This window comes from Chanos chanos, chromosome 5 (genome assembly GCF_902362185.1).
Source record: "Chanos chanos chromosome 5, fChaCha1.1, whole genome shotgun sequence".
NCBI classification, from domain to species: domain Eukaryota; kingdom Metazoa; phylum Chordata; class Actinopteri; order Gonorynchiformes; family Chanidae; genus Chanos; species Chanos chanos.
Window position 1 is genome coordinate 14,776,709 of NC_044499.1, and position 14,555 is coordinate 14,791,263.

At 40.6% G+C, this 14,555-nt stretch overlaps 1 protein-coding gene across 14 annotated transcripts in view; it reads right to left on the minus strand.

Annotated features, from left to right (window-relative positions):
- Positions 1-2,005: 2,005 nt before the first annotated feature.
- LOC115813323 (CUGBP Elav-like family member 5) overlaps positions 2,006-14,555 on the minus strand; it is a 93,293-nt gene continuing 80,743 nt past the window's right edge. For 5 of the 14 annotated variants that reach the window (XM_030775959.1, XM_030775957.1, XM_030775958.1 and 2 more), the window contains 5 exons: positions 9,951-10,099; positions 5,570-5,772; positions 4,861-4,947; positions 4,591-4,674; positions 2,006-2,133 (listed from right to left, as the gene is read on the minus strand). In XM_030775959.1, coding sequence (XP_030631819.1) covers positions 2,006-2,133; positions 4,591-4,674; positions 4,861-4,947; positions 5,570-5,772; positions 9,951-10,099 — 651 coding nt within the window. Of the gene's footprint in view, positions 2,134-4,530; positions 4,675-4,860; positions 4,948-5,569; positions 5,780-6,015; positions 6,021-9,042; positions 9,052-9,950; positions 10,100-14,555 lie in introns of those variants that run through there. The other 9 variants (XM_030775964.1, XM_030775963.1, XM_030775962.1 and 6 more) reach the window with 5 other exon arrangements.

A 14,555-nucleotide genomic window follows, 5' to 3' on the forward strand; every position in this document is an offset into this window, starting at 1 on the left:
AAAAGGATTTTTTATATCACAGAAGTTACCATCTGAACACATGCATCTGAAAGACAGTATTTTAATCCCACCCAATTCTGTCAGGAGCTATAACATTATTGGCATTATGACATTATACAATCCATACTAGTAGAGTCAAATACTAACAAAGGAAGAGGATAGATAGATAGATAGATAGATAGATAGATAGATAGATAGATAGATAGATAGATAGATAGATAGATAGACAGATAGACAGATAGATTCTAACTGACATAAATGTTGCTATAGAACTCAGCTGAAAATCAGTCATCATTTTCTTAATGTCCTAATGGGAAGGTCCGAAATATAACTAGCAAGAAATGCCTTTTATTTGTGCAGACAGAAAAATGGATACTGGATGAGATGCGATTGTGAACTGTAATTCGGAATGCGCTCATAACGATCTCACATCACCACATCTCATAGTTTTTTTTTTTTTTTTACAATAGTTTAAAATAATTCCTAACCATAATCTATCAATAGCCATAGACTCATCTCTTTGCTTAATGCTGCCTGGAAACTAGTTATCCACAAAGGTTTTTTACCAAAAGAGAAACCAAGCCCCCAATACATACACTATACACCCTGAAGTATTTTTTCCTCTAACTCTTAATTGTAATATCATACGCAGAAGCCTGTATTAGAAGATATAAATGATAATATTGTACATTGCTGTAGAGAGTGATAAAAAGATTTGGTCCTCTGTTGAGAGAGTTGCAATTATACTGCTTTTCGTGGAAACAGAGACTCATCCAAGAGCTCTGCAGGAGAGAGAGGGAATGAGAGCAGGAGTGAAAGAGACATGTTACATCCGTCAAAACGACAGAATCGTCCCCCAGTTTTTTTTGTTCTGTTTTGTTTTTTTGTTTTTATTTTATTTACTTATTTATTTATTTTTATTTTTTTTTTACCATGGATCCTCCAGTTTTACCCCTTATCAGGCCATAGAAGTGAAAGCGACAAGTGTCAATCATTTTGCTCCTTTTGGACTGAGTGTGTACAAATATCTACTTTTGTTGCTGCTTTCCAGTCAAAAGTCAGTCTGATGCTTTTGTGAGCTTTTTCAGCTGCCACAAAAGCTGCATTGTTCCTCCAAAGTGTTGTTCTTCTTTCTTTTTTTTTCCTCCTAAAAAAACAGTAATGGTTGCTTATATATTTATTTCTTTCTCTCTTTATTTATTTTTGTCTTGCTTTGCCCCCCTCTTGGTTGGCTTTCCTCCTCTTGTCACAATATTCCAATGTCACTTAAAATTCTTGTCGCTCTAAAACTCAGTAAAATCTGATATGTTTTCTTTTTTTTTTTTGCTCCCAGCCCCCCCCCCCCCCCCTCCCCAACCCCCCTCCCCAAAATCCCTTATGCATTTGTTATCACTTTGTGTTGTTTTGTTTTTGATTTCCTTTTTCTTTTTTTTTTTTTTGTTTGTTTTTCAAGAAAAGTTTCTATCCTTCAAAATGTCAACACTCCAACTGTTGAAAACCTACAAAAGAAAGAAATAAATGTTTGGCCCAAGAGATTAAGACAAACAGAAGACAGTACAGCACAGAAAACAAAATGGCTTTTGCTATATGATGACGGCTTGATGTGGGGTTGTCAAACCAAGCTGTAATTTCAGCAATGTTTGGAAATGATCTACTAGACATAACTCCCGTTGCCCTGTCACGATGCCTTCACAATACTAACATAGTCAAGACATAACATTAAAAATGTCTAATGATTTCCAACAACTGTCACATCACTGCTACTCAGCATCAAACATGCAAAGCTGTATAGTAATGTTCGAACACACTAATTTACAAAATTACCAAAATGACCATCAAAGCAGTTTAGGCTACTGTAGTTGCACTTAACGCATCTACAGGTGCCGATGAGAGTATGCAGGTGACATCTAACATGTGTAAAAGTTCCATTAAGAACAGTGATGCATGGCTGGATGGATCCAGACCCACCTGTGCTGTTGAATAGGTCTCTGAGGTCCAGGTCGGGTCAGTAGGGGCGGCTGGCATCTTTTGGTCGCTTCAGCTGAACTTTCAGCCGTTTCATCCCAATCTGAAACCCATTCATGGCCTGGATAGCAGCCTGTGCACTGGCCGGGTTATCGAAACTCACGAAACCTACGGGGAATTAAACAAACACAGCAAAGGCTTAAGAGCAAAGCCAAGAAGTAAAGATACAGGAGAGAACACCTCTACAACTACAGTGGAAAACGTAGCAAACGCTACGGTTTAAGTTTTGCAGGGAAAGTTTATGGACAAAGACTAAGTTATGGATATTTAAATGCAGAGAGCTGAAACTCTACTAATTACTGCTTCGCTGTGTGTGTTTCTGATTGGCTGTGGAGTACTTCTCAGGCAAATCATTTCAAATGAGAAGCCGATGGAGAAAAAGCAGCGGTGATTTCTCTCTTCAGGACAGGTGTGGAATGGGTCCCTGAGTAGCTGAGACACTTTAGAGACTCTTTACGTTCACTTCTCTTAAATTAGAAAAACTTCAGCTCCTCCAGATGTATCCTCCTCTTTTGACAGGAAAATTCAGCAATAAAATCAGGTCTAGCAACAGACTGATGCATGAGCAAAACAAAAATATATGTATTCTGATAAACAGAATGAACTACAAGAACTACAACGCCCCCCCCCCCCCCCCCCCCCCCCCCCCCAAAAAAAAAAACTCCACAAAAAATCTAGACCTATTATTTCCTAACAATTTAACATGAAAGTCTAATGACAGACGTGTTTAATAAAAACAGTTTGCTGACAATGAAATGTAAAGGTCTACGCCACATGGTGCAATGCTGCCTGAGACAGAGCTGTATGAATCTCAGGCTCTCACGGCACTGCAGTGCTAATTTATGAGAATATATTAAGTCTCCCTCAGATCCACTGGCAATCAATTACACAGGGTGGAAAGGACAGGGCTGCTCAGTAAAAAGACCATCCAGTTGAGATCTATTGTTTTAAACTCTAGCCTGAACTCTCACTGGCCTTTTTCCTGGGGGTGTGCGTCATGCTACGAAGCAGAAGTGTTTGTGAGTGTTTGTGATTGTGTGGGTTGTGTACATGTACTGAACATGTGGGAGTTTTAGAGCTTTTCTTGGAGGCAGTAGTGTGTCTTTGTGTGTGCATGTGTGTGAATCTGCATTGGTGGAATGGTGAGTTTTGCATTGGTGGAATGGTGTGTGTGTGTGTGTGTGTGCAAAGCAGGAGATTTATGACTATTGATGGGACTTGGGGGTTGAACAGCGGTCAGGAGTGCTTTAAAGGAGATGCAGGCAAATGGAGACTCCGCCCATCTTCTCACTGTGGACAGCCTTCAGAGTGTGTTCCAGTCTGTCAACGTTACTGACTAAATCAATGCAGGGAACTGTGAGCAACAAGTGCAGCCCTGTACAAATCCTTAATTAACACTAATGAGATAAAAAAGTGTCAGTCAGAGAGACAGATATACAGATAGATAGATAGATAGATAGATAGATAGATAGATAGATAGATAGATAGATAGATAGATAGATAGATAGATAGATAGATAGATAGATAGACTGTTTTTGCATGCAACTCTGCAGCTATGTATAAATACATGTTATTTCACAGCCAGACATTTCAAGCCTTCATTAGATATACCCTGAGTAAGTCAAAAACAGTTTCACCTCTGCAGACAAAAACAGAAGAACGCTTTCACCTCTGCAGACAAAAATACACAAACAGTTTCAGCTCGACAAAAAAACCCAGAAGAATATTTTGACTTCTAAAGACAAAAACAGAAGAATATTTTCACCTCTGCAGACAAAAACATAAGAATACGTTCAGCTCTGCAGACAAAAACATAAGAATACTTTCAGCTCTGCAGACAAAAACATAAGAATACTTTTGCCTCTGCAGACAAAAATAGACAAACACTTTCAGCTCTGCAGACAAAAACAGAAGAATATTTTGACTTCTAAAGACAAAAACAGAAGAATATTTTCACCTCTGCAGACAAAAACAGAAGAATACTTTCATCTCTGCAGACGAAAACATAAGAATACTTTCTGCTCTGCAGACAAAAACATAAGAATACTTTCGCCTCTGCAGACAAAAACAGAAGAATACTTTCATCTCTGCAGACAAAACGAGGCCTCTGAGACATGCAGATTTCACCCCTCTGTTTACAGACAGAGTCCACTGTAGGCAGTAATCCTTTACCATATATGGTCATTTCTTGTCTGATTTTCGTTGATACAAGAGAAGACACATGGAAGTCTAGTGAGAAGTAACCATAAACTTCAGCACAAGGTGTGATTCAGTGGTTTGTTAAAAGGACGTTCTAAAAAATTTCAATGTGTTCTTATTCTGCCAAGAACACATGTACCCTGACCTAAGATCTGTCTTATTGAATAAACCTACTCATTACTATGGTGACCCATCTATAAAAGCAACAACCTTCCATATTACGTTTGATACCATGCAGTCATGACTGATACTACACTGTGAAATCCCATGAGAAGGTCAGTCACTGTGGACTGAGACATGTCTCACCGAAGCACTTGCTCTGGTTGGTGGCTCGGTCCATAAACACCTTAGAAGATATAACTGTACCGAAGGGCAGGAACATTTGCATCAGCTCATTATCGCCAAACTCCTGCGGCAGGTGGTATATGAACAGATTACAGCCCTCTGGTCCTGAAAATATATTGGGATATACCATAAAAAAAATGATCCCACGCGACACAAAGTTGGTCATTTTTGTGTGATTAGAAACTCTAAATGGAGAGTGAAATGATGTGAAATGCTGTTTCTTTGAGGGTCTATAGATAAGATTTATGTTTATGATAATACTGATATGAAATATTCTTTGTGAGCTCTCACCTTCCCGTTGTTGTTGCTGTTGAATGACCTGAGGAGGCTGTGGCAGTGTCTGTCCAATAGGGGTCAGTGTGGTTGCAGGGTAAATGGCTAAACACACAAACACACGCACACGCACACACACGCACACACACACACACACACACGCACACACACACACACACACACACACACACGCCAACAGGGAGGTGGAATGGGAGGAGAGAGGAAATGACAAGAAGATGCTTGACCTTTTTATTCTAATGCGAAATGACAGGATCGCAGTGCAATGGAAATCAGACAGACCCTCTATCAAATATCAGCCTGATACCAAATGACAGGTATTAAAAAAAAAGGTATAAAACTGGTATGATCACTGTAATTTTCTGTCACTTCCTTTGAATCTTCACAAAGAGATAATTTTGTCTCAGACAGCATGACATTATAAAGACAAACGCAACCAAACATTTAAATCTTGGCTAAATGAGCTTGTGATACTCTGACATTTCAGTGCTATGTGACTTTGACTTCAATTGCAAAGGCTTCTGTAAGCAGGCACAAAATGACCAACTGAGTGCAATAGCTCAATCAGCTGTGATAGAAAGTATATGATAATGTGTGAGATTCGGTTGCCATTGTATGTAAGACCAGTGTATTCTTTTACTTAAGGGAATATTGCGTTTTCTGTGTAAACAGGTGCATGTGTGTGTATGTGTGTTGTTACATTACGTACCTGTGTATTGCTGTACACCAGTGAAGGCTTGCTGGAGGGTGTCGGCTGCAGTGGGGCTTTGGGTGGAGTAGGGCTGAAGGCCGTTGGTGTAGACGGCCTCTACTGGGTGTCCATTGGGCTGGTGTGGGATGCCAGTGAAACCATTAATGATAGGCGTCACTATGCTTGGCACGGCTGACGAGGCAAGGTTAGCCGGTGGTGAACTCAGACCTGTAGAGTCAGAGAACAGTGCAATGCTGATCCAAGACCTGTTGAGTCAGAAATCAAAGAGCTAGAAAGCATTAAATGTACAGCAGACTGAATGACCTTTCTGAGCTTTTGGCTGAGGGATAATGGCAGTGTCACCAACGACTGCAGAACCATGACTCTATACCATGTCTGTGCTGTCAATCAAACCATGGGGCATGGTTATGAGGCCCAGGGTGAGACATGAACTATACTCACACAAAGGCTCACTCAAAAATATCTCTATGCTACGTTTTCTCTCTCTCTCTGTCTCTCTCTTGGCTTTGGCATGATGAAACGCCTGTGAAACAATAGCACTTTGCTGAAACACAGTAGCAATCTCCTCTGAGCAAGAGGAGGGAGAGAAAGCATTCAAGCTGTGCTTGACAGAGAGAGAAAGAGAGACTGTGTTGATGTGTGTAGGAAAATGTGAACATTTAGAACATTTGTCTTTTCTGTTTTTTTTTTAGGGAAAGAGAGGGAGAAATGGAAAGAAAGGAAGGAAGAAAGAGAGAGAGAGAGAGACAGAGAGAGAGAGAGGGAGAGAGAGAGAGACTGGTAGGCTTTTTTGGAAGACATTGCATTTATTTTACAACTGCATTTTCACTGTATGTGAATTACTTTCTGAGAATGCACAATGTATTATCTAAAACATCATGTTGTGTGACTCAATGGCAAATGGATTCTATACACTCTCAACCAAGGCGAGAAACACTCTTGTCATTTTTCATCAGTTTGACGAGTGATGTGCGACTGAACGTTATGTTGTGGCGAAGGCAGATGGAGGGAGGGGTTTTGTGTGAGAGAGAAATGTGACAGTGTGTCACCACATGTTAATAACAGTCTTGTCTGAGGAGGCTTTTTACTTATTTATTTATTTATTTTCCCTCAAAGCCTGAGCACTAACTGAAGAACTGCTCCCCAAAGACTGACTCCAGAACCAGCATCACTGCGCAGAGAGAACCGTGTTTATTGTCGCGGATTCTCAAGAGGAAAAGACCTGACATCTAAGCGGTCTGCTCCCCTGCAAACCCTTAAAGGAAACCCTGTTTATGCTATGTGCACACGCTTCTTTATGTAAATGAACACACAGTCTTGACATATGAGGAGAAACTTTGTCTCAGTCTTGTGGGTTATATATCTTCCTCACCTTGCTTGCCTTTACAGTTACGTCATTATTATAACGCTGCATAGGAAATGCTAATTCTCCCAACAGCATATAGAAAAGGTAGGCTTCTAAGTGTTTCATGAATGTGTGTATGTGTATGTATGTGTGTGTGTGTGTGTGTGTGTGTGAAAATGTGCGTGTGAGAGAGTGTTTGTGGAATGCTTTTGCATACTTTTGACTGTACAGTGCTCTGTGGAACAGTGTGCGTGTGTATGTGTGTGTGTGCGTGTGCACGTGTGTGTCTCTGTGGGTGTGTGTGTGTGTATGTGTGTGTGGGAATGCCTCAGGCCCTGGAGAGCTGTTGTGTCTTTTGTGCTACTTTGTGCTGTGTGTGTCCCTTGTAGCAGTGATAAATTAGGCTGCCATGTCTACCACTGTCTGCTCCAAAGACCCGAGAGGCTGCTATACTCTTCAGAAGAAACAGACACACACACACACACACACGCACACACAGACACATGCACAAGTGCACACATATTTTCGAATGTGCATGCATGTGTACAGACACATGCTGTAACTCACACACCCACATATTCACTCCCCCACATTTCTATTGCTGATATTGGCAACAGCCACACAGGTCAGTGGGCGGTCAAAAAATGAATAAAATCAATATTTGGGGAGGTGGCTGGACATGGTCTATGTGACTCTAAGTGTGGTGTGGCGTGTGTGTGTGTGTGTGTGTGTGTGTGTGTTTGTGTGTGTGTGCACATGCAAGTGTGTGTTATGTGATGTGTGTTCACTGATGGGGAGTATGAAACACTCTAAATGTTGCTCCAACATAATCCCTGAGAGCCTTTCCATTATAAACCACAAAACCTTTAAAACACAACCAGCAGAGGGTCCAAGGGCAATGCTGGTCTGTAACTAACTGACAGGCTGTCCAACAGACCTGGGTCAGATACATCACATGCTTTTTACTGGGGAACACCTCCCCAGTTCATCTTAAATGCTCCCTCTCTAAGCATCTTTGGCACTCTTTTACACAAATGCAAATTAGCATTCTAAGAGAGTATCATGAAAAAAGACTATGAGCGCATACAAAAAGACTCTATCATGTGTAAAAGAATGCTGGAGCTGCCACCAGCAGCCAGTCTGGGCCTTTGTGTGCAGCCAAAATGCCATGTGAGCAACAAATGTTGAATTCAAAAGCACACTGCCTCTGTTGAAGATGGGCATATCACATTATGAAAAAAAAAATCTTAAATTTTTGCAGAAAAGACTTCAGTAAAGTTATTATTTTTTTAACATACAGTCCTCAGTTTGTGTTTGCATCTGCTGAATATTGTAGGTTAAGAAAATATCTCAAAGTGACTGTGGTGAAGCGGTCTGTTTTAATGCACAGTCTACAGTGCGCATTTGGATTTGGTTTGGAGAACTCGTGCTGCTCCCATTTCACGACCACATAAAGATTCCTGAAACTGATTTGAAATGCATCTGTGTTGTTGTGTTCCATGATATTGACTATACAGGATCAATGGGAAATCTCCGATATGCACCCGTCTCGTGTATTGATTACTGAACTGCACTGTGAAACCTGATATTCCACATACTGCTATAGGGCGGGACACTAATGCTTACTCTCATGTGGCTGTCTATTAGGAGAACTGTGGAATACACACACACACACACACACACACACACACTCACACACACAGACACACCTTTACAAACAAGGAACTGCAAAAACTTTACTCGCTGGGTATTGGTTTTCCTGTTTCATGGTTATTTTTGCTCTAAAAGACTATTGTTCAATACAAACACTCTTATTAAGATGTGCATTTGTAGCTTTTCAGATTGCATGTAGTCCTAAGACCTGATAAAAGGTATGCCGTTGTCTCAGCATTCAAAAATGACACAAAAGTGAAAAGTGGCACAAAGACAGGCTGATTTGAATATGGATTCAAACTCCTGTCCCCATAGTTAAAGCAGATTATGTCCATTAGCTTTGCTAATCAGATTTGTTTCCAGGCAGCAGAAGAAAAAAAAAGAGTGTGATTGCAGACTTTGAGAGCAAACAGTTGTCCTGGAGAGACCTCAGTGGAGATAGTCGTCCTGCCGCATGTATATACAGCCATACGCAGCATGCCTATCGACAATGGAATAATAAAAGCTTATGGCTGCAATGCGAGAACACCCTTTATCAAAAAGGATAAGTTATCATCTGTAGGATTATCCTCATCTTCAAAACCCATGATTGTCAATGTTTAGCCGTACACGACCGATTGTGTGGGAAAAGAGTGTAGAACATTCTGGGTTCTGACTGTTATTTTACTGCACTGAAAGGCTGGGGCTACATTCACTTGTGCCAAGCCAAGTGTTTCTGCCAAAAGTTTGACCTTCACAGAGGCAGCAGCATTTAAGAGCTCCTCTGAAGAGCGGGATAATTCCTATGTGCACAGCTACATCAGACGAGAGCGCTCGAAAAACGACCTCTGATTGCGGCTCTGAGTTCGGGGGGTGGGAGGGTGGGTAATCAGCGTGAAATTCACGTGTCACTTGCGTTATGATTGCTTTGTCTTTGAGTAGCTCTCTATTGGAGGATGGAGTTACTCCAAATGATTGCTACAATCAGGCTGTGCAAAGTGAAATAAACCTCACATTTTGGTCTTTTTTTAATCATCACATTTCCATGCACAGTGAGCGAGAAGCTGAAATTAGACAGCTCGGCAATAATCACGACGGTTGTGAAATATATGGAAGTTGCGGTGTTGTTTTCAAAGCATGTTCCTTTCTTTGCTAGAACATGCTAGAATTGCTGGTCGTTTCCACTGATATCACGGTCCTTCTGACAAACAAATATATGAGAACATTGCCGATTGACTGAAAGCATTTCATAAACAGTTCACAACAGTCCAAACAGATCTTGAACAGCATTCAGAGAGAGAGCTAGTTGACACATCACTAATATTCAAGCTGCACAGATAAACAGACGATACATACAAATAGAGGAAGTAGTGAACGTCTAAATAATTGAAATGATTAGACTCACCTGACACAGGGGTCATGGGAGTTGGGGGCAAGCCGTTCATGTTGAGCGCGCCCACCTGGTGGATCTGTGTGGCGGGAAAAGCCATGCTGGGCGCTAGGTAACTGCCGTGAGATGCTGCCATAATGGCCGCTTGTTGCTGCATCAGCTAAGAGAGAGAGAGAGAGAGAGAGAGAGAGAGAGAGAGAGAGAGAGGGAAATTGAAATTGATATGAAAATGGTGACTCTAGAGAATGTATTTAATGACAATTTAACTAAGAAACAAGCAAAAATCACAAAGCTCTAACAATTTAACAAAATACAAACTACAAATTTGTGTGTGCATGTGTGAGAGTGAGAGAGAGGGGGAAAGAGAGAGAGAGAGAGAGAGGGAGAAAGAGAGAGAGAGAGAGAGAGAGAAAGAGAGAGAGAGAGAGAGAGGGAGAGGAGAGAGAAGAGAGTAATAAAACTATTTTACTGCTGTCTCTGAACTCCCTCTGAACTCAACTTTAATAAAGAAAGATAGGATGAGAATATACGAACAACTTCATATATCCACAAAGTACACACACACACACACACACGTGTGTGTGTGTGTGTGTGTGTGTGTATGTTTGAGTGCATGCATCTGCTAGGTTATTGAATGCTAATGACACTCTGCTCCCCAGGTGCTGAAAGCCAATCAGCTCTTCATCATGTGCCAATTTGGTGTGTAGTGCTGCTCTGTGACAGTGCAAATCCCAGCCCTGTGTCTCTATCTGTATCTAAACCTCTGTCACGCCTCCTTCTCCCCTACAGCTCCAGCAGGAATAGCTCTGCACTGTGTATGTGCATGTCAAGTGTGTATAAAGAAACAAGGCTTGTCAATTCATAATACTCTCTCTCTCTCTCTCTCTCTCAGTTCAGTTCCATTCAGTATGGCTTTACTGGTGTGACATATAAAATGTATTGCCAAATCAAGCTGAATTACATGCATTTACAGACACTTATATACTATACTACTTATGTGTACTGTATGCGTACACTATACTATGTACTACACTCTTTCTCTTGCCTTTTTGACAGAGAGCATCATCTCCCACATCTCTGATTTCTCTCAATATGGCAATATTTGTTCAGTTTTAGAAGTTCTGTTCCCTGGGGTGCTTTTTTAATTGAATCCACCAAGACAAATATGATTAATTAAAAGGACAGAAGAGAAAAGGCAATTAACACAGCCAATACCATAAGCCAAGATAATACTTAGCCCAGAAAAAAAGGTAAATATATTAACATTTGTTCATGATGATTTTTCCTTTATCTAAATAGCAGGTTAGGCCTATGAAGTTAACGGCATCTGGGTGTGGGTACAGATCTTCCACCAGGAGGCAGTAGTAACCATTTGGAGTGTGTTCATTTTTCCACACCTACTCATTGCATTCTTACACCCAAAACCAGTGCTACCATACTGCGTTTAGTCTTCCTGTTTTCATTCAACTCAGCCTCTTTTAGAAGCAGACTCAGTGTCTGCAGACCAGTGCTTTTCTTTGTATGTTTATGTCTGCAGTGTCAGAGTTACAGCTGTAAGATTGTCACGGCTCAGGAATGGAAGTCTAAAATAAAAAGGTTGTGTATTCCCATCTGTGGGACTGACAGCAGAAAAAGGGATGAACATTTCAATAGTGTCTGATTAGTTCACCTGCAGTCTCTGAGATTTCAAAAGGGAAATGTTATTGGTCATTCCATTCCACTGTTTAGGGTTTGTCTGTTAAGGTTTCCTTTTTGTCCTTGTGTTTCGGTCCTCATTGGTGTGTTACCACTCTGTCCAAATGGTACTCATATTTACCTTAGAGGATGTACGATGCCTTGCTTACTCAGTATGTCCCCAGAGTCTCTCTCAGTCTCTCTCTCTGGTTTGTGATCAAAAACAGCCTCTCTCGGTTTGACTAAAATCCAATTTGCAGTCCTGTCAGCTCAAGCATATAATCCTCAGCTACATGAAGAGAGTTGGTCTTTAACTTTCCCCCATTCTCTTCAGTCTATGATAATATATAAACAACAAAGGAAAAAAATCCTTTTGTTCTCCGTATTCGGCAACTTAAATCACGCCTAGAGTGTAAACAGTAACATCTGTGGTGTATGACTGAAAGCCACTGAGATAGACAGAGATGAAACAAGGATAAGGACACTCATGCATAACATTGCTGTTACTACGAATCTATTGCTAATTAAAACAAAACAAACAAAGCAAAACAAAAGAGAGCCTTACTTTTAATAGAAAGACGCAATATAACATTATAAAACAGAAACGGATGCATTGGGAGTGGTCCCACCTCACACTCATGTGCAGACTTAAACATACAAGCCTTGTGTGTTTTAAGAGTAGGAATATATTTCACTAACAGACTAGTCATAACATAAAGTATCCAATAATGCAATATGGAAATTCCATGAAGCAATGTGTGTCAACGCAAAAATGAAAGTACGGTAATGCAATCATTCTGCAATTATGTAAATAAACACATTATAATAATGCGATTATTACAAATTAACCCAGCAATAAACAACGTGGATACAAGAAAGTATGTTTATCTACTGCAGATATTGCATGTTTACGCGTAGTTAAGAGTTGGTAAAAATTGCTTGGTGATTGCATGTAACAATACACGAAGTTGAGTATAAATCATTGTGTAGGGCGGACCAAATACACAGCTGAATGCGTACACTCAACCACAAGACTGAGCCCCAAACACAGACAAAGGAAAGGCTTGGTTGGCATCGAGATAAGATTGCTGTAAACATGTTTTTGTTCTTTCTTTTTCTCCCTTTCTTTCTGTTTTTTATACAATACGGCTTTAGGAGTAAGTATTAGACCCTGGGGCGCATTAGTGGCTAACTTCATCTTTGTACTTTAAATTGCAAGCAATCTTCTGAATCTTAGAGCTGAAACCCACTGTATGGTGTTTTTAAAGGTAGTAAATTGTAATGAGTTGGTAAAATAACACATGAACAGACATAGGGCACAGATATGGAACCAGTGTGGATGTAAATGTTCTACTCAATATCAGCATGTCCTCTGTATTTCTTGCAGAGAGGGATGGGGGGGGGGGGGGCTGACTGCCTCAGGGTAGGATTTCTCTATTTAAGGCAATGTTTGAAGTATTACCCGTTCCCATTTCAATAATCCACAAGGAATTTAAACCATTTAGGTTTTATAGTGTGTGTGTGTGTGTGTGTGTGTGTGTGTGTGTGTGTGTATGCAAGCAGAGTTTGGAACCTAAGCTCCTAGAGTAGAGGCTACTTGGGCTTTGTGTTGTTCCTGTCTGACCAATCAGAATAAGGCTGTTAGTATTTGCTGTGTGCAGGGTTACATGGGATACCTCTGGGTTTCCCTTCCGTTTGGTCCCTGTTTACATGTCACTGAGGGAGTTACACAAAGCTAGCACTGGGAGTGTGCAAAGGCCATCCTGGATCTTGTGTACTGTGATATCAAAGTGTGCACACACATGTACACACAAATGGATTACACACATGCGAGCAGGCACACACACACACACACACACACACACACACACACACACAGAGTGTAGGTATAGCCATTTAAAGCCTGTAGAATGGAATAAAATGAACTATGTAAAAATGTGCTTTGGAATGCTTGGCAGATTGACACAAACTCATCAAGAAAAAAAAAGTGTAATTCATGAAATGTGCAAATACAGGTTACATTTACTCACTTAATTTAATGCAATCTTAAGGATTCCAATTGATTTTTTTTTCATAAAAAAAAAATGAGATATTTAGATAAGATTTTACTTCTCAGAAAGCACAGTAATCCTGCACACTGAATTGAGGGCATTATCTCTACCTAGAGTAGCTGGAGTTACAGTTTTTAAAAATTCTTAGTACTGATGACAATGTTTGGTTGTGGAACAAATGCTATTAACCAGATAAATATATTTAGAATAAATCATATCTGTAAAGCCTCCAGCTAAAACAACATGGAGCGGAGTTCTGGCTTGGCTCTTTCACAGAGTGAAATGTGATTTTCTGTGAGATGGCAGTGAAGGCTCTGAGGGGAGAGGCAAAGTTAAAATTACATGTGAACTCCAGGTTCATTTCTGAGTATTCATGGAACGGGAATTGAAATTATGTTAATGCATTATTCAAGGCCTTGGCGAGGGGGAAAAAAAGAAAAAAAAAAAAAGGGACTGCAGTAACAAGGACATTAGGCTTTAACTGAAGCTCTCGCCGCCACCCGTACGAGTGCTCTAAGGACTGCCTTTCTGCTGGGAAGAAGTGTAATTGTGGAGGTCTGAGGAGCTTTAGGAATAAAGCAATAAACAGCTGAGAGGTTATATGTGCAAACTTCATGACGTTATCTCTGTCACTTCATATTCATCCACTGCTGTGTGACAGCCTACATAAGCATGGTGCACTGAGAGGTAGGGCCACACAGAGAGAGAGTGTGTGTGTGTGTTTGTGTGTGTGTGTGTGTGCGCGCGCGTTTGCCTGAGCAAGTATGTGTGCACATGTTTGTGTGAGTATGTGTATGTGTAGCGTTTGCCTGAGCAAGTATGTGTGCACATGTTTGTGTGAGTATGTGTATGTGTACGTATATGCATGCTTGGTGAACAGTGAATGGATGT